Source organism: Pan troglodytes, chromosome 2 (genome assembly GCF_028858775.2).
Source record: "Pan troglodytes isolate AG18354 chromosome 2, NHGRI_mPanTro3-v2.0_pri, whole genome shotgun sequence".
In the NCBI taxonomy this organism is placed as follows: domain Eukaryota; kingdom Metazoa; phylum Chordata; class Mammalia; order Primates; family Hominidae; genus Pan; species Pan troglodytes.
The window spans coordinates 191,927,835-191,951,689 of NC_086015.1; the positions used below are offsets into that span (position 1 = coordinate 191,927,835).

At 38.1% G+C, this 23,855-nt stretch overlaps 1 protein-coding gene across 16 annotated transcripts in view; it reads left to right on the forward strand.

The window, feature by feature from the left end:
• Positions 1 to 23,855, forward strand: part of LPP (LIM domain containing preferred translocation partner in lipoma) — a 726,282-nt gene that overhangs the window by 600,538 nt on the left and 101,889 nt on the right. For all 16 annotated transcript variants that reach the window (XM_016942488.3, XM_063807418.1, XM_009446998.5 and 13 more), the window contains one exon: positions 5,857 to 6,026. In XM_016942488.3, coding sequence (XP_016797977.1) covers positions 5,857 to 6,026 — 170 coding nt within the window. The remainder of the gene's footprint in view (positions 1 to 5,856; positions 6,027 to 23,855) is intronic.

The following is a 23,855-nucleotide window of genomic DNA, read 5'->3' on the forward strand; positions in this document are numbered from 1 at the left end:
GTTCTATCGGAGTGCTTCCAATTAATATAAGTGAACCACTTTCTCTGGCTCAATGCTACCAAAATATTTTATGAGAAAATTTAGCTGATTCTGCTCATGTATATTTTCAATGGATGGAAAGCCATTGCAAACTTTTCAAACTAAAATATAAAGACAGCATTAGGGAGAATACTCTCTCTGGTGAAAAACAACATGTATTATGATGCCTTAGGAATTTCTTTTTTTCAGCCAACTCGTGGTTGAGCAGTCTGTCCCCAAACTGTTTTGCATGCGGACGAAACCTGTTTGGGCGATACTTGTCAGCTTTTCTTCTGACAAGCAGGACAGAAATAGGCACCCCCTGGAACACTGAGTTTGACTTGACTCAACATAGAATCACCTGGAGAGTTTTAAAACTTTCTCTCCTGTAATATCCCACCCCCAGACCAATGAAATCAGAATCTTTGGAGTTGGGAACCAGGGATCAATATTTGTTTTTTTAAGTTTCCCAGATGATTGCAATATACAGGCAAGATGGAGAGTCACTGTCCTAGAATATAAGCAGTTTAAGAAACAAGTTGTCTATTATTACATGCATCAATACTACAGAGTCCATGAAATAAAAGCTTTGGTGATAAGAAAATGCCACCATCCTAGAGCCTTCAGTTAACATCATATGGGCCTGTCATATAAAGAATGCAAACTCATTCTGTTATCTTTTTGGGCCTTCAGTGGAAGATAATTTTTAAATCAGCTTAATGGAAACTGTGCTTCAGGAAAATAACTTCAGTAGCCATATGTAGGATAAATTGGAGCAGGTTTTGTTTCTAGGAATATGTTGCCATCATTTCGCTACCCTTATATAATCTTATTGATTCAACTTTTAGAACCAAGACTTTTTTCAGAATATATTGAAGAATGTGCTTAATGGGAATGCTGATGTATCATACAATTGGCATATAGAGCTTCAGTTCATTATCATATTTAAAGGTACAATATTAATTTTGCTTGTGCTTAAAATGTCTATTATAATTCAAGTAGCAAGGAAGACATGAAGACAAATGTGACCTGGCTTGACATCTGCACATATTTAATACTTTACCTTTGATGGTGAATAATGGGAAAGTTTGGGAGTATGTCATGCCCAGTCACCATGCATCAACTCCCAAAATGGCTATGGACAGCTTTGGTCCTGCCTCAAAACAAGCACTGCTTGCAACAGAGGGTCTGTGGCTTATTTTTATCAGTTGTGTGGTGATCACAGGAAAAACATTTTAAATAAAAAGTTTATTTTGCCATCATGAAAGAAACAAATTCATATTACCAAAAGAGAAAATAAATATGACAACCCAGCCCGGTGCAGTGGTTCATGACTGTAATCCCGGCACCTCAGGAGGCCAAGGTTGGAGGGTTGCATGATCCCAGGAGCTTGAGACCAGCCTGGGAAGCACAGCAAGACCCTATCTGTACAGGAAAAAATTAAAAATTAGCTGGGCTTGGTGGCATGTGCCTATAGTCCCAGCTACTGGTGGCAAGGGCTGAGGGAGGAGGATCACTTGAGCCCAGGAGTTCAAGGGTGTAGTGAACCATGATCGCACTACTGCGCTCCAGCCTGGGCAACAGAGTGAGATCCTGTCACAAAGAAAAAAAAAAAGAAAGAAAAGAAAACCCATATCACGCTATGCCACTTCTCTTGTTCAACCTGTAGATTTCCCTGGAATGCCACTGTTCACCCATGCCATCCCCAAAAATGACTTGTTAAAATTCTAACTCTTCAGATTAGCTCCATTATTAAGACTTCTGTAAAGCCTTTCTGTTGGTAAGAGGAAGTAAATCAGAGATATCAGAACAATCAGGAAGCCATTGCAATAGCCTTTGAAAGGAAGCGTGATTAGGTAGTAGGCGTGTGGTGGAAAGCAGGCATTTCTGACACATTGCTGAGGTTGCTATAGATGGGAGAGCAGAGGTGAAGGATAAGAAGAATTGATGGCTGAATCTAGAGTCAGTACAAAGCAATATATAAAATAAGTAATAATACATAAACACCATTTTTGGTTTTGTTTGGAAATCTTAATTCACTGACAAAGTTCCCCATCGGCTGCCGGCCCTCTGTCATCAGATCTTTTGATTGACTGTGCTCAGCATTGGCAGCAAGCTCTTCACACCAGCCCTGGGTCTGAGCTAATCAGCTGTGTTTCCTTCATGCTCTGATGCCTTGAAGTTTGGTACTATTCTCCTGGTTTCTCTTGTTTAAAAGTGCTGAGATACTTGTCTAAAAGATGGGCCTTAAGACTGTGGTGTGCTTTTAATAACGTGTGGTGTAAGTGCCTCTAGAGGCAAGCATACACTATGCTTGGGTAACTTTCTCTCCATTCTGAATCTCTCCCTAAAGGACATAGTTTGTAAATGTTTGTTCATGTGAAAAGGGAAGATTCAGGTACCTTTTCTGTCCTACTGATGTGTGGGGCTATTTTTATGTTTTGTTCTTCGCTTTTTTTCTGTACTTGTGATTTAAAGGTTCCAGACTGGTTACCCTCAAGGCTAGTGTCCCCAGTGTATCCCAAGAATAGAAAAAATAATGAGAGGCAGCAAAACTGGCCTGTGTCTGAGTCCAGCATATTAGGCTGACCCACTCTGGAGGAATATTCTCCAAAGCATAAAGTAGAAGATCATTCCTTAGGAATACAATACAGTCCATCTGTTTTTATAGCTGAGAAGGCAATTCCGTGTCATGCCATCATGGAGCCACTGCAGTGTTTTGGTATCCAAGCCATAGTCACTCATTCTCTCTGTGAGGGAAAACTAGAATGTCTTTTCCTCTTCCACCCTTACCTTTCAAAATTCCATCCTTGAAGGTTGGGCTCAAATGCTTCTTTCTCCACAAAACCTTTCCTGAGCCCCTGTGAGTGTGGTTTTCCTTCCGCATTCCATAGCACTTTCTTCTAAGACATGTTACATGCTTTGTCATGTGACTATGGCATGTAGGTTGTCTTGACTGTGAGAGGCACTGACATCGTCGAATTCATTTTTGTATATCACACAGAAGGAGAACATAGTCGTGGGCAAGAGTAGATATTTGAGGTTGAATAGATGGACCATTTCAAAGCTTATCTTTTCAGCCTGACCTTTAAGGCTTTGCTCTGGCCATTCCCTCTAAATCAGTGATTGAAGTTTGCTCCCAGATCCTCATGAGTAGCTATCAAACTCTCCATAAGCCATGTAGGCTCAGGTTCTTGGATTCCAGGTATTACACTTTGGGCATCATAGTCTGAATCAAAATTGCTACTTTTAGCTGCTTAGTAGACTGCCATTACCAATAGTTTAATATTTAATGAGAACTAGTTTTTTAGGGGACGGGGGGAAGTGTGGTCCACAGATCCCTGATAGCCCTTCGTGTACTATGTAGTGAATCTGCTTGACATCTAGAAAAGGGAAGAGTAATATAGAAAAAGAATTTTGTTGACCTGCCTGCATTTAACAAATGTAAAATGTAAAATTACAGCTTTCACAGGAATCTAATATGCTTTTAATAATCATATGGATTGTTAATCCATTTACTCCTAATCCCTAATTCGTTTTCTGCAATGAAATGTTGTCAAAGGGTGGCATGAAGCTGTTAGAATTTAAGCATGATTTTCAAACATAGCACAGTTTTTTTGTGTGTTTTTTTTTTCAGAATAATTTCAAAAATAGTGCCATATGAAATAGTTTTGTTACTGTTGGCAGGAAAAGTCCAAAATGTTATCTCATAATAAAAACAGGTACAAGTTCAGTCTTGGATAAAAACTTTTGAAGTCTGCCACAAACAAATACTATACAAAATTTTTTCATCAAATGTCAAGACTGTGGTATCAAGACTTCATAATGATATCAACTGTAGTGGTGACAGCTTAGTTTCCAATACTTTAACTCTTTTTCCAGCACTTCATATTTCTTTTTGTTTTGAGACGGAGTCTCGCTCTGTCACCCAGCTGGAGTGCAGTGGCGCCATCTCAGCTCACTGCAACCTCTGCCTCCCAGGTTCAAGCGATTCTCCTGCCTCAGCCTCCTGAGTAGCTGTGGTTACAGGCACACACCACCACGCTCAGCTAGTTTTTGTATTTTTCGTAGAGACGGGGTTTCACCATGTTGACCAGGCTGGTCTTGAACTCCTGACCTCAGGTGATCCACCCACCTCGGCCTCCCAAAGTGCTGGGATTGAAGGCATGAGCCACCGCACCCAGCCTTCATATTTCTTATTCCTTAGGAAAAAAACTAAGATGTATACTTTGGGTTATATTTAAAGTCACATTCAAATCCCACAACAGGATATAAAGAAATACTTTTCAGGGCCAAATACAACTGGAGAGGATTAGAAATAAATTTACCTTTTTTTCTCTCAAGTTGAAACATCTAGCCCTCCCATGTTTGAGTGTGAAATGGCTGTCAATCCAATGTGATGGAGTGCTGAAAGCAGTCTTCAGTGAGAAGTCTCTCCATAATGCTCCCTAACGTCAGATCCATGTTAATCCTGATGCACAGAACTGGGAATAGGTAATATAGCATAGTGGTTAAGAGCATAGATGCTGAAGTTAGACTGCTTGGGCTGGAATTTAGTTAACCATTTATGTGACTCAGTTTCCTCATCTGTGAAATAGGCATAATAACAGTACCTGCATATAGATTGTTGTGAATATGAAATGAGTTAATATATCTAAAGCCCCTAGAAAAAGTCTGACATATGTGAAGCACTACATTTGCTATACCTTATCTATCAAAGCCTACAGCTTCTGGCTAACATTCCCAGTGTTCTATAATTATTAGATAGAATTTTTTTTAACTTAGTAGAAACAAAGACTAAGAAGGGAAACTAGGTGTGGACGTGACGTCTAGCTCAAGATTCCCATGATGGAGCCGGACAGAGATATGGATGGCAACCAGCATAATGCCTCTCACTGACATAACTATTTGTCTGAATTTATATTTTATTGTTATTATTTAAAGCTTACTGCAAATTTTAAAAACTGAAACCTGATGTCCATATGTAGGCCAGATGCCACATTAATCAATTTAAGAATGCTGGAGCTTCGCAGAATACTGCATGAACAACGAGAACCGCGGCCCTGAAAGACTCAAAACCCTACAGTATATGAAACTATTGCAGGATGTGTGGATGTTCAAAGGAATAACAGACTTGGAAGCAATGCTTACTGGATTTTGATGTGTTAAAGGGTGTCAAGTCCAAGAGAGAGATAAGGTCTCAGAAGACAGGACTAGAACCATGGGGTAAGCAGTTAGAATGAGGAAGCACTATGGCTCAGTAGGAGAAAGAACCTTTTAGCCATCAAAGCGATCTAGAAATTAAAGGACTGCCTTGGGATCTGCCTGTCACTGAGAGCTGGCTGCAGAGGTTTTACAATCAGGGCTTTTGTAAAAGGAACTAAAATTTGAGTTTGGACCCAATTATCTTACATTCTAACTGGATGTGTAGAATCTCCAAGAAGAAAGACTCTTCTGTACTGTTTTATAGATTTTGCCTTCCACTCCAAACATCCTGAGTCATGTTCCTTTTATACTTGCATGTGAGATGAGAGTCACAGCACTGACCTCAAAGCCAGCAACCGGGTTCTACTGTTCCTTTCTGCAAGAACTTAGACTATGAGACTCAATCTCCTCAACCGATTAATGTAAAATCCCCTCCATGCCAATCTTGCAGAGGATAGGGGTGGCTGTACTGGTGATCTTGCTGGGGTAATGGGGTAATAGTACTGGGGTAATGACGGCAGGAGTGGTGGTTCTATTGCTGCTGACGTTATGAACCTGCTTTCTCCTCCACTTTGGCTTTAGCAGGACTGAAGTACTCCTTGGTGTGTTCTTATCAAACCCTTTTTTTTCCAGGCCGCTGTGCTCGCTGTGGAGAAAACGTAGTTGGGGAAGGTACAGGATGCACTGCCATGGATCAGGTCTTCCACGTGGATTGTTTTACCTGCATTATCTGCAACAACAAGCTCCGAGGGCAGCCATTCTATGCTGTGGAAAAGAAAGCATACTGCGAGCCCTGCTACATTGTAAGTTCCAGATTTGTTCCTCAAGCGCTTTGCAAAGATGTCTTCTGTGGCTGAATGCCAGTCACTCCAGATAGAATATAGCCATCAGATCTTTGCTTCTTCCTAGACTTCAAAATGTGTGTGTGGGGTGTGTGTATGTGTGTGTGTGTGAGCGCGTAAATTAGCATATCCTAATTTTTTTCTACACATCCCCCATTCATATGCGGTCAGAAAGGTGTATTAGCATGGGACTGCCATTCAGTTAGTGGTCTGCTGGGAAGATCATCAGCCTGTGGCTTTCAAGCATGTATGTACAAGCTAAAATTTTCTTTCTTAAAGCATCAGAAAGCTTTCCAAGTAGCTGAGTCACACCTCTTATAAGATCTCACCCTACATTTGAAGTGCCCAGTATTTTCAAGGAAACTTTACAGAATCTCTGGACTTGTCAGTCCTCTTCCAGAATACTGGGCCCTTTGAGTCCATTCATTTTTATCTACCAAAATGTTTCTTCCCCCTCTTATCCAACAGGTTTTTAATGATGCAAACAGGGGAACTGTTTATTATAAAGCACCTTAAAGAGAAATGAACAGTAATGCTGACTGAGCTAATCATTGTTTTCTTTTATTACAGAACACAAAAACTATATTTTAATAATATACCTGGGTAACTAAAAAATTCTCAGTCATGTTACCTTAGCGTTTTACAATGCTACTTACTTAATCTACCTATTAAACTATTCTCTGTTAGAGTAATTTGATGAATGAACACAGACTTTTTTCATCTAATGTAAATTTCTTTGCTATCCTTCAGCATGATTTTAATCTTTGTTTAACACATGTTGATGGGAAAAGTAGTGTTTTTTGTTTGTTTATTATGTAAACCCACAAAACAGTCATGGTTTATCCCTCAGTGCCCAGAGATTTCAACATAAAAGACACCTTGGTTTCTTTACCAAGGTATTGGGAGTCATACTTGGCTTTACAAGGTTCACATTTATTGAAGACGTTTTTGGCCTGGTTGGTATTTCCCTATAACTTGGCAGCTCTAACCCATTGTAACCTTGGGGTCTGTAGCACAGATCTGAAAGTTCATCAAGATTAAGCCTTCGTAGGATTAAATATGGCTTTGCATCTGTCTTAAGTTCAATTTTATTTCGTTTTCTTTCCAAAGGTAACTTAATACATGTAACATCATTTCTTTCCAAAGGTAACTTAAACACATGTAGAGCCATACAGTGGTAGAATTGGAAAAAAAATCTTAAAATCATTTGCGTAATTACTCTCTTTAGCAATGAGAATGCCAAGACATACTGAAGAGGAAAGCGACTTCGTATGACCTATCATTAGTGTCAGAACCAAGGCTGCATTCCGTTATTCACGCTCCACAGTCTTAGATTCTTTGCAGATGCTACATGGTTTTCATTTTCCTAAATATAAAGATAAACAAAGTAATGTACTGTTGATCTGGAAGGAGCAATTATGCATAAGCGAAAGTCTAGTAAACAAAAGTTTACCTCTTTAGAATATAAGAATATTTCAAATATCACCCTTTGAAATCTTTATTGAAAAAAGAAAGGCATTACATAATTCCTTGCCTTTTTAAACAGACTAAACCGGGTGTCATTCACAATGGCTTGGCACCACGTTTATGAAATTATTTATTGCCACGAGCCCTAAGGTAGTGATGTTGGCAGGGTGTGTAGAGGCACCCAGGGTTGTCCTTACACCAAGTAAACACATACTGCTGTGTTTTTTTTATAGCTCCTGTGTCTATTTTTTATCCCTTTTTGACTCCATAGTTGATTTTTGCTACTTTAATGATGCTACTGTGGCAGCCTTCTTCAGTTGTTTTGTTTCAACCCTTGTTAGCTAGAAATTATATAGACAGTATTGGGAAACAGTGTAACAGGGTGGGAAGAACATGAATTTGAATTTGGTTACGTCACTTAGTGCTTCCCCTCCTTGGGAAAATTATTTACTCTTTCTAAGTATCAGTTGCCTCATCTATATAATGGGGACGATGGCAGTTATTTTCCTTGAAGAAGAAATGAGACAATCCCAGTAAAGCACACTGGGCCTCTTCAGGAAAAGTAGTGGAATAAATGTTATTCTGGGATTAACTTTAATGAAGTTTCTGGAACTGTTGAATATTTCTGAATGTGGGAACCTTACATGTGCAGTGAAATTCACTGGGCTTTAGGAAATTATTATAACCTTTCAGACATACTCCTCCCATTTTTACATGTTTGCTTGCTTTTCTGAGTGTGTAACAAAACTGGAGAAGGTCTAATCTGACTAAATAATAGGTTTCTATAGTGTGTGGGCTCAAGTTTCTATCTCCATTCCAGGCATAGGATGGGTCTCTGTGATTCTGTAGGATGCCAGCCCCTTCTTCTTTGGTTTGTTGTTACTATACTATGCTTAACAAGGAAAACTATCTGGGAGATATTTAATCACATACTTGGAAGAACTGGGTGAATTCAAATAATGGAAATTCTAACCATTTTTTTTTTACTTCTTTCCCTCATAAGAACATTTAATCAAAGTTTTTCTTTAATGAGGTCTATTCGTGGTGACTCTAAAATGTAATTTAATTCTTATCAGAATTCAGTTAAGCTTTACTCAAAGACCCTTGTCCAATATTGATTCGAGTTCAGCACAGCCCTCAAGCCCTCAGATGGATGTATCAGAACTTTAATTTCTTCTGAACTTTTATATGTCCAATAAGCTGCATACTAGAAGTGTAAGGAGGTTGAGGAAATTGGGCAAATGAAATAAAACAAGTTGGCTTTGAAGATAGTTTGCATTAAGGAGAATCCTAGAACTGTGCGTCTCTCTTGGAACCAAAAGCCTTAGAACAGGAAGCATATTCTGTGTGATCCAGCAAAATTGCCTTTGGTTACACTGTTGAAAACTGATGTCTAAAAGGTATTCCATACAAACCAGAGCAAACCTAGCCCTTGGCCATCAGTCAGTGTGCCTGTCTTTTTTTTTTTTTTTTTAATTGATGGAATGAGAATATTCAAGATAGTGGCTTAATTATTTTTGTATAAGGACCAGCATGTTTGATACTCTGAGTTCAGGAATGAGACCAGTCTAATGTAAATTGAATTTACTTCTGCCTAAATTGGTTGTTGATCAACTTAAGATCCTATTAAAATTAAATATTTACATGATTTTGAGGGAAAATGCACCAGTAATGTCTGCAGCTTTGGTTCAATGATTTTTAATATTTTCCTGTGGTTTATTGAGTTTGTTCTTAATCTTTGTGCTTAAGTAGTTATGATTAAACAGTTTGATTCAGTATAGCATTGTAATTCTCTTTAATCATTTTACATATTTTGTTTTCTATTTTTTATTTATTAACATAATACAAATATTCATATAGTTTTGCATTGTTAGTATTCATTTTTAGCTTTTCATATGTTTAGTTTTACATTTAGATTACACACTTCATTTTAAAACCATTTGCCAGTCAAAAAGTATTGTGTGTTTTGCAGTCTTTTAGAATTGTAAATAACATGCCTATAGATAGTTAATAAAAATTTTATTTTTTATTTTGAATTACATCCTTAGCATAAATTCTTTGATTTACATTACCAAATCAAATTTAATCTGGAGGACTTTTGCGTTACCTTGCTAGATTTCTTTAGAAATATTTTTCTAATTTACAGAACCATCAACAATAATGAAACTATATGTTAAAATGCAAACTATCCCCTATGGGAGAAGTTTATTTATATTTTCTGAACTAATTTAATAAGCACATTATGTCTTAGTTATTTTAAGTTTGTGTAATTATTAGCAAAATCAATGAGACGCTTTTCTTCTTTGGTGATATGTCTCTTGAAAGCCTAGTTTTGGTTATTCTTATAGATTTGAATACGTAAACAGATTAAAATAAAGATCACTAAAACTTTGTTAGGAAGTGATATAAATAGAATGTATTCATCCTAATTCTAGCTCTCCTGGTGTGACCTTGGGTAAATCATTTTGCTTCTGAGTATCAGTGTCCTCATTTACTAAAGGGAGATATTAATTTCTCCCATGTCTTCACAGATAAGGAATAAGCAGTTGTGATATTTTGTATACATGAAATTATTTACTAATATAAGTGCTTAATCTGATTAATAGCATTTTTATCATTGCTTTTTTTCCCCCCTTTAGTGTAATGTGATACACTATAGAAACCCTCTAAATCTGGGGCAATTTCTTGGCTGTAGTTGCTATGGAAATACTGAAATAAATAAATGTCATGGAAGGAATATAAGGACACATATTAAAAGCGGAGGTTCATGCTTTGCTTAAGAAGATTTTTATGTCGGTATGAATATGAAGGGCAGCAACAGTGCCTCCTGCTTATCTACCCTTCTGCACATAAAGAGGCAGCCTTAGTCGTAAGTATAGTTTTAGAAAAAGAATTGCTGTTTTATTCCTAGCATTACCAATGAGTCTGGGCCTAGGGACAGAGTGCATCAGAAATTCTCAGCAAAAGTCTGTTTATGAAGTGGCAGCCAAGGATCCTCCCCCAAACCAGTGCTTTTATTCCCAGTGGATGGACTCCAGGTCCTAACTCTCTGACAGCAGAAGGTGGTACAGACATTTTTACTAGAGTTGAAATCCAAATGACTAAAGGGCCTCTGGAAATAGGAGGCCAACTCCACAGGAGGCTAAACACTTTAAGGTACCTGAAACTTGGCGCATTAGTGACCAACCCACTAGCAGCCATTTGCTCCCTTATGTCATCAAATGGCTACCGTTGAAACATTCTAACTTGTCAGCCTACATTAAGAGGTAGTTTTGTACCTCTGCAGGAAAGCTGTTCTTTTATATACTCAATTCTTCTTAATAAAATGTTTTAAAAGCACTTATGACCAGTGCTTTATGTGGATGTTGGAAAAGGAAGCAAGAGTTTGGACTAAACCTGAAAAATCCACATGAACTTTCTTCCTTTTTTTCTAATTGCCTACCTCTGCTCTCTCACCTCCAAGGAGTGTTTGTCTGTGCCTCTTGTCTCTCTTTCTGTCTCACACAACACACACACACACACACACACACTTGCTTCTTGCTGTTACATCATCATTTCACCAGAACTCTCCTAGGAAGGAGAAAAATGGTTCAAGAAAGAGAAAAATTTGTCAAGCACTCTCTTGGGAAGTTAAGCATGTTACCCACTGGGAATAATTATCTCTTCCATTCATACAGCCCCTTACATTTTATAATGCTACCGAGCATCTGTTGTTGCATGCTGTCATACCTAGTAGAGCCTTGTGAAATAGATAATGGGGAGATTATTAGTCTCATTTTACAAATGTGGCTCTGATGTTTTCAAAGTAAATGACAAAACAAAGACTATGAACAACTTTTATAATTTACACTTTATTGCTTGGCCCATACTAACATCCATGCTAACATTCAGCAACTAATTTTTTTTTTCTTTTTTGAGATGTGGTCTTGCTGTTGTTGCCCAGGCTGAACTCAAACTCCTGGGATAAAATGATCTTCCTGCCTCAGCCTCACAAGTAGCTAGGACTACAGGCTTGCACCACCGCCTGCAACGTGCAACTTAATGTTCAACTCTTTTTTTTTTTTTTTGAGACAGGGTCTCTCTCTGTCGCCCAGGTTGGAGTGCAGTGGTATGATCTTGGCTCACTGCAATCTCCACCTCCCGGATTCAAGCAATTCTCCTGCCTTAGCCTCCTGAGTAGCTGGGATTACAGGCGCCCACCACCACGCCTGGCTAATTTTTTTATTTTTTCATAGAGACGGGGTTTAACCATGTTGGCCAGGCTGGTCTCAAACTCCTGACCTCAAGTGATCCACTGCCTTGGCCTTCCAAAGTGCTGGGATTACAGGCATGAGCCATCACACCCAGCCCATGTTAAACTTTCTACGTAAAGATCCTAAAAGCCCCCAACTACTCAGATTTAAAATCAGGTATAATTATAGCCTTTTCCCAGAAAATTTTAATTGATAACCACCTGATTCATGCTTTCCAGTATCACAGAACCTGAAATGCTAAACTTCTACTGATGAAAAACCATAAGCCCTTGTATTTTCTTGAGCATTTGAGGCCTTAAAAAGCAAAAACAAACAAACAAACAAAAAAAAGGTTAAAAATATTTATAACAACTGACATTGACATTAACATCTGCTCAGTGCTTTAACTTTTATGAAGCACTTTTCTTTTATCATATTACCCTCTAATTAATGATCCTAGAAAATAGTTACAGTTATTTTTGTCTTCATTTCCAGTAGCAAGAAACTGAATCTTAGAAAGTGTCAGCTTGCTTAGTTCCATAGAGTATGAGTGTCAGAGCTAATACTTGACCCTGAGCCCCTGATTCCCAAGGCCGGCTATCTCTACATCTAACAGAAAACACTGGAAATCCCATTTGCTGTTGCTAGGTTACCTTTCTCCTGTGATGGTAATTCTTTTTTAAAATCCTAAGTTTTTCATTAATGTACGCCCATTAGAGAAAAATTAGCAAATAGAAGAAGAAACGTATGTAATTCTCTCATCTCAATATAATAGTTCACATTTTATCATGCACTTCTTTTCTATTATGTTTACCTGTGGGTATGGAAGTGTGTATACAAATGTAACCACGCATCTGTATACATGTGGTTACATACACACGCACACACAATGAGATCATACCTTAACTATTGGTTAGTACCTTGCTTTTGTTACATAACAGTATATCAAACTTTGCCTTCTATACAGTCCCTTTTAAATATTCTTGAACCACTGAAAAAGAATATATGTCACCTACATATCCTTTCTGAAGGTTGATTCAAGGAAATTTTCCAAAAGGCAAATAAAGTAATCAAAATAATATGCACAGGAGATGCATAGCAAATAAAATGGTGAAAAGCAATGAAGTAATAAAACTACTGGTAAAAAAATAAAGGGGCAAAGATGTAGTAGTAAATTCAGACCAAAATAAGATAATATTAATTACCTACTAACTACAATAGTCATAGAAGACAAAGTACCATTCAGTACAAAGCTATCAAGCAGTCTGAAGAACATTACTTTTTGATAAATGTCACAGTTCCCCATGAAGAATAGCCCTGAGCTTTCCTTCATTAAATATCATTATATTGAAATGTATAACTTAAAAATACTGAAGTAAGAGATAAGAAGGGTGAAAACATATTCTTTATAAAACCTTAACACATTGCTTTTAGTCTTTGATAAATCATAAAAAGGAGTGAAATAATATGATTGATAACGTTAATTTAATCCACGTACACTGATCTATGCAAACAAAGAGTTTCTATCTTCTGTCTAAATCTGCATGGGAGATTTAGAAAAACATTTATCATATCAAAGTCTAATAGGAAATTGTAGACAGTTCCTACTGTGGCTGGCAGAATTACATGTAGCCATATAGTAAAACAAGAAATGAATAAATACATAAGCGCACTCTTGGGTTAAGGAATCTTAGAAAGTAGTGATGATGCTAACACTGCATAGCAATGAGAACGGGATGGAGCCGACATAGAATGCCAAGTAATACTAGTCTCATTAATTGCAACAGGAAACAGTGCATATGTATTAACTTAAAAAACTAGAACAGACAAGAAAATCAACCTTAAAGAAATCCATTAAAATAAAACATTGTTGATAAGTTGAAAAATACTGCAATGTTTAGATCTGGGGATGATTTTTTGAAAAGAGCAGTGAAATAAACATTTGGTTAAGATAACCAAGAAAGAAACAAAAACTACAGAAAATTAGGAATGAAAAAGACACTCAGCATAGATACAGATGACATTTTAAAATTATTGCACTTAAAATTTTATATGAGAGACTATGTTCTATGCAAATCTAAAATACAGGTGAAAGAAACTTGAATAAACTCGTAAAGACAGATGGAATGTGAAGCTACTACTTGCAAAAGAGCCAGAAAATTTCACTAATCAAAGTTTTCAGATCTCCAAAGAACAAATGATTTCTGTGCTATTTCAACTTTAAGAGCCTAGCAAAGAACGAGAAGCTTACCAAATCATTTTATAAAGCTAGCGTGCTCCCAATAATAATACCTAACCTAGGTTACCCCCAGGAGACAATTCTGTGATACTCTAACTTTCATAAATGCAGAAATCCTAAGTGAAATATTAGCAAATTGAATACCACATAATAAAACATTCCAGTTATTCCATATTCAGTGCTAGAACAATTAGGAATCTTTTAGCATAATTTGCTATATTGATATATCAAAATTTTAGAAAAACTAGTCATCTCCATAGATGCTTTTCATTAAAAGGGCATTTAATAAAAATTTTCATGCATTCATATTTAAAAACAAAAACAATGGCAATAATGCAAAAATAAGCTCTAAGTAGTATTTACATATTTCTATTTATTATGCAACATTTCTAACATATATAAAGGTATGAAGCATAATGACAAAGGTCCATGTACCTGTTATCCAATTTAAGAAATAAAACATTAAAAATTCAGTAGAAATCCCTTGGGTTCTATTCCATGATCATGTTCCCCCAGAGAGAGCCACTATTCTAAATTTGTTTTTTATCATTTTATGCATTTCTTTAAACAATATGTAGTGTTGTTAGCACATAGTGTTTCTTAATTTTAAATAAATGGCATTATATTATTTGTATTAGTGGGAGACTTTTCCACTCAGCATCTTAAGACTGTATGTACATACAGTCATTTACAAATGATTGATTATTCTTCTAGAGAACCTGAAAAATTTTAAATATTGGAATAATGAAAGTTTAGTAAGCTGACAATATAAAAATGACAATTTTAGGTTTAGAATATATAACAGAAAAGTGTCCTCATACAGAAGCAATAAAAAATATAAAATATCTAGGTACAACTTTAAAACGTATAAATGATCTAAGTGAGGAATGCTAAAAAAGTTTTGCATGAATAATTAACTCATGAGCAAAATGGGTATTTTGGGGATTTAATATGCTTTGGAAAGCCTCTCTCACTTTAATAGACATTCGTATTATCACCCTTTATTATACAACAATGTTTTCAGTGGGGGAATGAATAGTTACTACACTCTCCTTTGCTAGTGGTATTTATTTAGCCCTTTCAACCAAATATCCCCCAGCCGTCTGCTCATCTTAGTTACTGCTCACCACATCCTTGCAGGTTCCAAGGCAGCCCTTACTTGGTAAGGAAAGAGAGGCACAGACCTGTAAGTGGATTGCCCAGAACAACAAAGAGGCCTAGCTGAACATAACCCTTTCTTCCCAGTTCCTGTTGCAAACCGTATTAACTGCTGTTGTCATAGAATTAGAATGCTTTTTAAAGTCCAGCAGGAACCTTAGAAATTCAATAATGCCATTTTATAGCTGAAAAAGCTAAATCCCAAGAAAGCTGAGTGTTTTGCCTGAGGTTATACGATTTATTAACGGCAGAGGTGGGACTAGAAACCATGAGTCTTCATGAGGCCTTCAAAGAACTACTTTCTTTGGGACCGACATGAAGGGTTTAAACATTTGTGGCTACAGGTCCAGAGAGACATCCCTAGAAAATGCTGAGATTGTCAGATTTTGGTTGGAGAGTGTAGAAATAGGACAGCGTTTGCTTTCACCCTAACCAGAATGAAGGGTCTCAGATTTCCAGGTTAAATGCCTCTGAAACTTTATTCTAGAACCTTCCCACTGCCCTAGTTTGTTTAAGTCAAGCATGAACTCACCACTCAATGTTTGCCAGAGTTTGGATGAATGTCAGCATCAGGCTACTGTAATAATGGTTTAAGATTATTTAATCCCATTAGTTATACACTTCATTAGGCTGAGTGAATTGTTGGCAGTGGTTCAGTAAACTTCCTCATTTAGAGATAAAAGGACAGAAAGAAAATAGGAAAGGAGCCTATTCCTCATTTTCTTTCATAGTTATCTTATAATTCTTTTTTTTTTTTTTTTCGAGACGGGGTCTTGCTCTGTCACCCAGGCTGGAGTGCAGTGGTGCAATCTCGGCTCACCGCAAGCTCCACCTGCCGGGTTCACACCATTCTCCTGCCTCAGCCTCCCGAGTAGTTGGGACTACAGGCACCCGCCACCATGCCCGGCTATTTTTTTTTTTTTTTTTTTTTTTTTTGTATTTTTAGTAGAGATGGGTTTCACCGTGTTAGCCAGGATGGTCTTGATCTCCTGACCTCATGATCCGCCTGCCTTGGCCTCCCAAAGTGCTGGGATTACAGGGGTGAGCCACTGCACTGGCCATAATTCTTAATGGATAAAGGAATGATAATTACCCAGCTGTAGCGTGGACTCCATATTAGTACGGTCTCCTAAACTACTCTGCATTCTCAGGAGAAATAAATGTTTGTAACCTTATATTCTCTATTAGAAGAAAATGGACAGTGGCAGAGAAGAGAGTGTGTGTCTGTGTGATCAGGCCATAAAGTTAATCTTAAAAGTAAACCTGAAAATAAATTCAAAGATTCTAGATATGAGAGTCTTTTACGTAGTGGGGTTGGTATGAGGCAGTAAATGATTTTAAGGAAAGAATATAGAATTTAAAGTGAGACCTGGTTCACACTCAGCCAGCTGCTATTCTGCATTCTTCCCTTTACTTTTAGCTTCAGTTTCCTCACACTTAGAACGAAAACAAACAATAAGAGCAAACCAGTTTGTTATATGTTCTCACATCTGACTTTGTAAAACAGTTTGAAAACGTTAGCGTGCTCAGCTCCAGGATTGTCCCATGCAGGCAATGACTGTTACATCTTTCCCTTCTTTGTAGTTTATGTTTGCCCAGATGGATCTGCATTCATTTGTACTATCTATTATAATATTGTAGAATTCACTATTATACTGTAGAATTCATTAATTCTATTATATTGTAGAATTCACTAATTCTATAATATTGTACAATTCACATTATATATTATAACATTGTAGAATTCACCAGTAATATTGTATAAGTCACTAATAATTCATAAAACGAATGAATTCATTTGTGATCTTATCAAAAAAAAATTTAAAAAGAAAAAAGAGGCCGGGCACAGTAGCTCACGCCTGTAATCCCAGCACGTTGGGAGGCCGAGGTGCACAGATCACTTGAGGTCAGGAGTTCGAGACCAGACTGGCTAACATAGTGAAACTCCATCTCTACTAAAAATACAAAAATTAGCTGAATGTGTTGGCACAAGCCTGTAATCCCAGCTACTTGGGAGGCTGAGGCAGGAGAATCACTTGAACCCAGGAGGCGGAGGTTGCAGTGAGCTGGGATTGTGCCACTGCACTCCAGCCTGGGCAACAGAGTAAGACTCCATCTCAAAAAAAAAAAAAAAAAAAAAGAAAGAAAGAAAGGAAGACAGGGAGAAAGAAAGAAAGAAAGAAAAGAAAGAGGCACTTGAATGAAAGTACTTTTTCTTAGCTTACATGGTTATAGGGTGAAATGAGGATTCAGAGAGGACAGGACTGAACAAAAATCAGTGTGGGGGCTTTGAGTCGTAAATAACTGTACCAAGGCTTAGCCCCAGTTAGACACATAAAAAATCTGCAAGAGAGAATTTTGCCTAACTTGAATCACCAAAGGACAACTGTAAGTCAGCATTTCAGGCTCTGGAATATTACTTGCATACCCACTTGGTTTGAGAACTTGTGGCGTCTGAGAGATGGCAAGTCATGAGACTAGGAGCTCGGTTTTCTCAAAATGTGTCAGCGGTCACCTGCTTTGTAATCACTGTGAACTCCTCATTAAAAAGTAAAGTTCTGGACTCCTCCCCAGAATTTCTGCACAAGGAGACAGGAACTTTGCATCTTTTGCAAGGCTCCTGGGACAGCAGGGAGTTGGGAGGTAAATTTTTATGCACAGTCAAGTTTGAAATCCACTAGTCTGTACTTCTAGTCAAGCTCATGCAAAAATTGGTCCCAAAATATGTTTGCATTCTTATCTCCCATCAGCTCTCCTACACATTCTTTTTACAACACTTGCCCAAGGTGAGGACTCTTCTCCTGGACATTGATATGGAGGTTTCTCTGTCTATTCCCATGCCATTGGTTGCCTGCCTTCTGCCTTTTCCGATCTCCAGCCTTAAAATGCTTTCCTGGAACTTAACCAACTAGATGTAACCATTTCTGAACATGCAAGGTTTTCATTTCCACATCTCTCATAGGATTGATCCTCACCACAACTGGTATTATCAAGTCACTGGCATCCTTGACACACTCCAGTACTGATAGGAACCCCTTGAAGACTGTGCGGGGTGCGGGGAGGTCACCCTTTTTTCTTTTCTTTTCTTTTCTTTTTTTTGAGACAGAGTCTCACTCTGTAGCCCAGGCTGGAGTGCAGTGGCGCCATCTTGGCTCACTGCAACCTCTGCCTCCTGGGTTCGCGCCATTCTCCTGCCTTGGCCTCCCGAGTAGCTGGGACTACCGGTGCCCGCCACCAAGCCCAGCTAATTTTTGTATTTTTAGTAGAGACGGGGTTTCACCGTGTTAGCCAGGATGATCTCGATCTCCTGACTGCGGGGAGGTCACCTTTAATTCGTCTTTGTCTTTTCTGTAGTGCTTATCACAATAGGTGAACCTATTGCTGCTCTGATAGTGAGGGGGATTTGGGGGGAGCCTGTGTCACTCTAGCACTGTGTCTCCCCACAGTCATTGACTCACATACCCTTTGCTTGCCCCTTGGTGCACCTAGGACCTGAGACTATGTATGTATAAGAAGGAAGGAGGAGAACTTGGCTCTGAGAGACTATGAACAGAGTAATTGCTGAAATGTAAATATCAAAGATTGAAGGGAAAGATGTGAGAGTGAAGCCAGCTGTCTAGCTTCCAGCCGTAGAATGATCATAAGAGCTACTGCACTCAAGGTCAAACACACTGACTCACCCATGAAAATTGCCAAGGAGTTTGAGTGGAAGTTCTCTGATATTCCAATGACTTTGAATGGGACACGGTAATTCCTTCCCACAGCCAGGGCTTACTTAAAATAAGTAAATGAATAAATAAAGTCTACTCCCTGGATCTTTTTTTTTGCTCTTGTCCCTGCAGAGTAAGGGGATGCCAGCCAAGGCTGACATCATCATTATAGCAAGACAGGTGCTTTTTTTGAATACTTCACAGGGACAAGGGCCTGGTATTATGTAGGTCTTCAAAGAATATATATATATATATATATAAATTCAGTCTCCTACATTTATAGTATGGGGAAATAAGACAAGAGCGAGGAATGGCTTGCTTGGGATATTGCAATTGGATGGCTGCACTGAGGACTATTTAAGCAACCTTAAAATCACAAACACACATCTGTGATGACTTTTTAATTATATCTGTCATTTTGGAAAACATATTAAACATCTTCCTCAGAAGTTATTTTTACTTTACACACTCTTCGATAATGTTAAAAGATATTTGATGCAATTTATATTAATAAAGCTCATGGGACGTGTTAGTAAAAATAAAATTGAATCTTCTAAAATATATTCCTTTAAAAATGAATGTCTATAATTTTATGCTAGTTTAAGCAAATAATCTGAATAAATCCTGTTTGTTTAGCATAACACATGTACACATAGTTTCTCCACAAAATGGAACGTGCTAAATGTGTTGGGGCCTTAGGAAAGAACTAGTGGAAGGGGGCATAGGAGGATTTGGGGGGAAAAGGAGGAATCCAAAAAGAAGGTCTGCATGGAGGAAGAGACCTGTCCCAATGTGTCATTCGGTAGATCTCACTTTCTCCTAGTACCACATAGTCATTCATTTTTCACCCCCAACAGACAAGTGGAGACTGATATTATTCCCTTTTACAATGTAACAAAATCAAAGCTTAGAAAACCAGGGGGTTTGGAAAAGAAGGAATTTGTGTAGGATTAAAATAGAACTTTGAGCTCCTGGACTCTGAATCTTAGCTTCTACCTTGCACTTAAATAAATTTATGCTAACAGATGTCCTGTCATCAGATAGGACTTTTTTTTTTTCTTTTTAATGGCGGCAAGTCTCATTGTTACAGCTCTCTGGTCTGCCCAGTTTGGTTACACCTGTTTTGAGATTCCTTGCCTATACCCTTCCCACTGAAGACAAGCACTTCCTACTGTACTTACAGAACTTTCATCTATGTCTTGATTTAATCTTTTGCCTTTGTTTTAACCGTTTACCACTTCTGGTTTATATTGGTAGGTAATCTTACCCCCAAATACATAGACTATGAGCTCCTTAGGAGCAAACTCATTTTTTTTTTTCCTGTTGTTCTTTGTGTCTTTTTTTCCCTATCCACCTCCAAATCTTACTCCACATTTCTGAAAATAGCACCCAAAGCAATACCTCTCACTTTGGGGAGTATTTAGTACATTTTTTAAAAAATGAATGTATTATACAGTCTGGATCACCATAACAAAAATACAAGGACTGCGTGCCTTAAATAACAGAGATTTATTTTCTTATAGATTGAGACTGGAAGTCCGAGATCAGGGTGTTAGCACTGTAGGGTTCTGCTGAGGACTGTCTTCCTGACTTGTAGATAGCCACCCTCTCACTGTGTCCTTACACGGTGTGTGTGGGGAGGGAGCAAGCCCACTAAGTGTCTTTTCTTATAAGGTCACTAGTACCATCATGAGGGCCCCATCCTTATGACCTCATCTAGGCTTAATCACTTCTCAAAGTCCCCATCTACACGTACTATCACTTGGGGGTTAAGGCTTCAACATATAAATTTATAAAGGGACTCAATTTAGTCCATAGCAATAAATTAGGCCTTTTGACTATAGATCTGTAAGTGCATAATTGGCACTGATTGATGGATTACAGATCAGAATATCTTATGCTTCTAGTTATATAGAAACTACATGCTTAGTGTTTTTTTGTTTTGTTTTGTTTTTTTTTTTTAGACAGAGTCTCACTCTGTCGCCCAGGCTGAAGTGTAGTGGCGCAATCTTGGCTCACTGCAGCCTCCGCCTCCCAGGTTCAAGCGATTCTCCTGCCTCAGCCTTCTCAGTAGCTGGGACTGCAGGCATGTGCCACCACGCCCAGCTAATTTTTGTATTTTTAGTACAGACGGGGTTTCACCATGTTGGCCTGGATGGTCTGGATCTCCTGACCTCGTGATCCGCCTGCTTCAGCCTCCCAAAGTGCTGGGATTACAGGTGTGAGCCACCACACCCGGCCCATGCTTAGTTATTTAACAGAGGTTTATTGAGCACTGTGTTGGCTTTAAACAATTTTGCTAGACATTCAGTAGGGCCTGATGAGTGTTTAAGACCTCATACAGTTCAGGTACATTTTCCTTTAAGGATACATTTAACCTGCTAGATGTCATCTCATTTTGAAGACAAGAGAAAAAGAGAGGAAGACTTGTTTTTTCAGAGGGTTATTATACATTCCTATTAGATCATTAGGAAATTGGCACAAGTGGCAGGAAGCCAAACTGACCTGAGCCTGGCTGGGCAGTGTCTGCAGGTTACTCCAGCAAAGCTGCTGGAATAACGATGTGTTCTTCCAAAAAGTGCTTTTTGTCACAGTCTCTTCTGGAATTAACTCCTCGTGCACAGATCGATAAACCCCACCAACTTGCCAATGTAATTAAGAAGTGACAGGTTAAGCATTACCATTAATTAAGTTCAAAGTAAAAGAAAATGAAGAAGATTGTTTTTGTGAAATTGTGCTGTCAGATTTTTCTCAAGGGTATTTCTGAGTTCCTATAAAGGGGAATTTAGGAAAGGGAGGAGATGATTGTCTCCACTTCCTTGGGAAAAGTGAGTGTTTAAACACATGTCCATTGAATATTTTTGACTGAAAAGTGAACTATTTGCCAGTTTTAAGAGACATTGAGTGAGCACCTTCTGTGTGCAAAAGACTGTGCTCAGGGCTATGGGGGATACAGCGCAGTGTGAGACTTGTTCACGCTCTCGTGGAGCCCTGAGGTGAATGAGAAGTATCAGACATGTGAACAAATATAACACAAGGCAAAGTAATCCAACTTATCTGTGAGAGATTCGGGCAGTTGTGAGAGCTCAGAGGAAAGGCCATGCCCCATCCTGCAGTGGGGAGAGGAGGGGACCGGCATCGAGAAGGACCTCCTAGAGGATGCAGCATTTGAGCAAAGCCTTGAAAGTAGAGTAGGAATGGATAAGGGGGAAAGAATGAATGAGAACAGTTGCAATCTCTCAACATTTTTTTATGTTGAATTCCATTATAGCTTCTAGGATCAAAGGAAAAGAAATCAGCCTCTTGTTCAGTAAAGATTTGTTGAGCATTCATTATATGTGCATTATTCTGCAGAAAATTTGGGGCTGGGAGAGGTAAAAAATACCTTCAGGATAACAGGCTTTTTTGCAAAAGTATCAAATAGTCTTAGACTCATTGTCTTCCTCTGATGGCATCTTAATGGAATTCAATACAAAGGCCAAAATTCCTTTGTTTTGAAGCCACAAGAAAACACAGCCAATGGAAAAGCCGTGTTAGTGCTGCCTCTCCTATTCTGATAAGGTGAATACTTAAAAGCTATGAAAGAAGCATTGAGTACTGCTGGACAGTTTGAGTTCATTTGGCTGGTAGAATTGAGTGGAAGTCAATTCTCATGCCATTTAAACTGGAAGAAACTGAAGATTCTCCAACCCAAGCTCCTCTTTTTGCAGATAGTCAACTGAAGCCCTGTAAGACTGTAGTTTTCTAGATAAAAAAGAGCCATGTGAATTTCCTAAATCACATAACAATCAGTTTATTATTTGATATTTATGGTACATTCACATGGAAGAGAATGATTAGACATTTCCAGGAGAGAATAACGACTCCCAATTCCCTGAGTTACCATTAGATGGTATTAAGCAACTTCACTTAATTATGTACCTGTTTTCCAGCTATGTTAATTATACATCCTTTAGCATTTACCACCTGTACCAATCATTTAGCATAATAATACCTTATACTTAAATGCAAGTACCCAGAATACTTTTATAGTTGTTTTTCATTTGATATTCGCAACAATCCTACAAGGCAAGTGTTATTTCTAGATTAGATATGAGAGAACTGAGGCATAGAGAAGGTAGCCCATATAGCCAAGAAACTAAAACAGGGTTCTGACATCCATTTTCTAACTATGCATCTAGGTTTTTTGTTTTTTTTTTTTTTACCTCTGCGTCTAAGTTGCCTGCCTAAATGGCCTTCAGTCTATTGAAATCCATCCAATAAATATTTACTGAGCATCATCTGTATTTCAAATATTGTAGTGGGCATTGGGGGTATGAAATTGCAAAAGAGAGAATCATCAGTATTTGGGAAACTCACTGTTTGAATGAGATAGAAAGCCAAACAGATAAATGGGAATTATTTTAAGTGCCATAATGGGTCTATGCACTGTCTTTGGAGATTGGATGGACAGGGTAGCAAAAGATTGAGGGGCTAATTTTGCTGCTGTTTATCTAAGCATGTCAGGGTCCTGTCTTTTCACATAGATTATGAGTGTCTTGGCATGTCTTTTGTCTCTCTGCATCCCCCGAGGCTCCTTGCACAGTCCTCACACTCCACTGGCGTTCTGTTAATATTTGTTGATGATGATACTGGTGATTTTCTCTCTCTGACATCCAGAACACTGGAGAGATTTTCTGTTGGCCCTTGGGTATAACAGATTTTTATTTATACATTTGAATTAGCCTTTTAGAAATCATTCTTAAGTAAAATAGATATCTTTTTAGTGAGAGAGTTTCTAAATACGAACTTATTCAAAACAGTAATGATATTCTATTTTAGCCAGCTAATACTCAACTACGATTTGCAATTTAGAGAGTTGTGCTTGTATAGATTGTCCTTTTCTGAAGTGAGTGAATTGTAACTTTAAATAAGGGCTGTTAACACATCAAAATAGTTTTTAATCAGCCTCAAAAATTCCCCTTATTTCCAAGTATCTTATTTT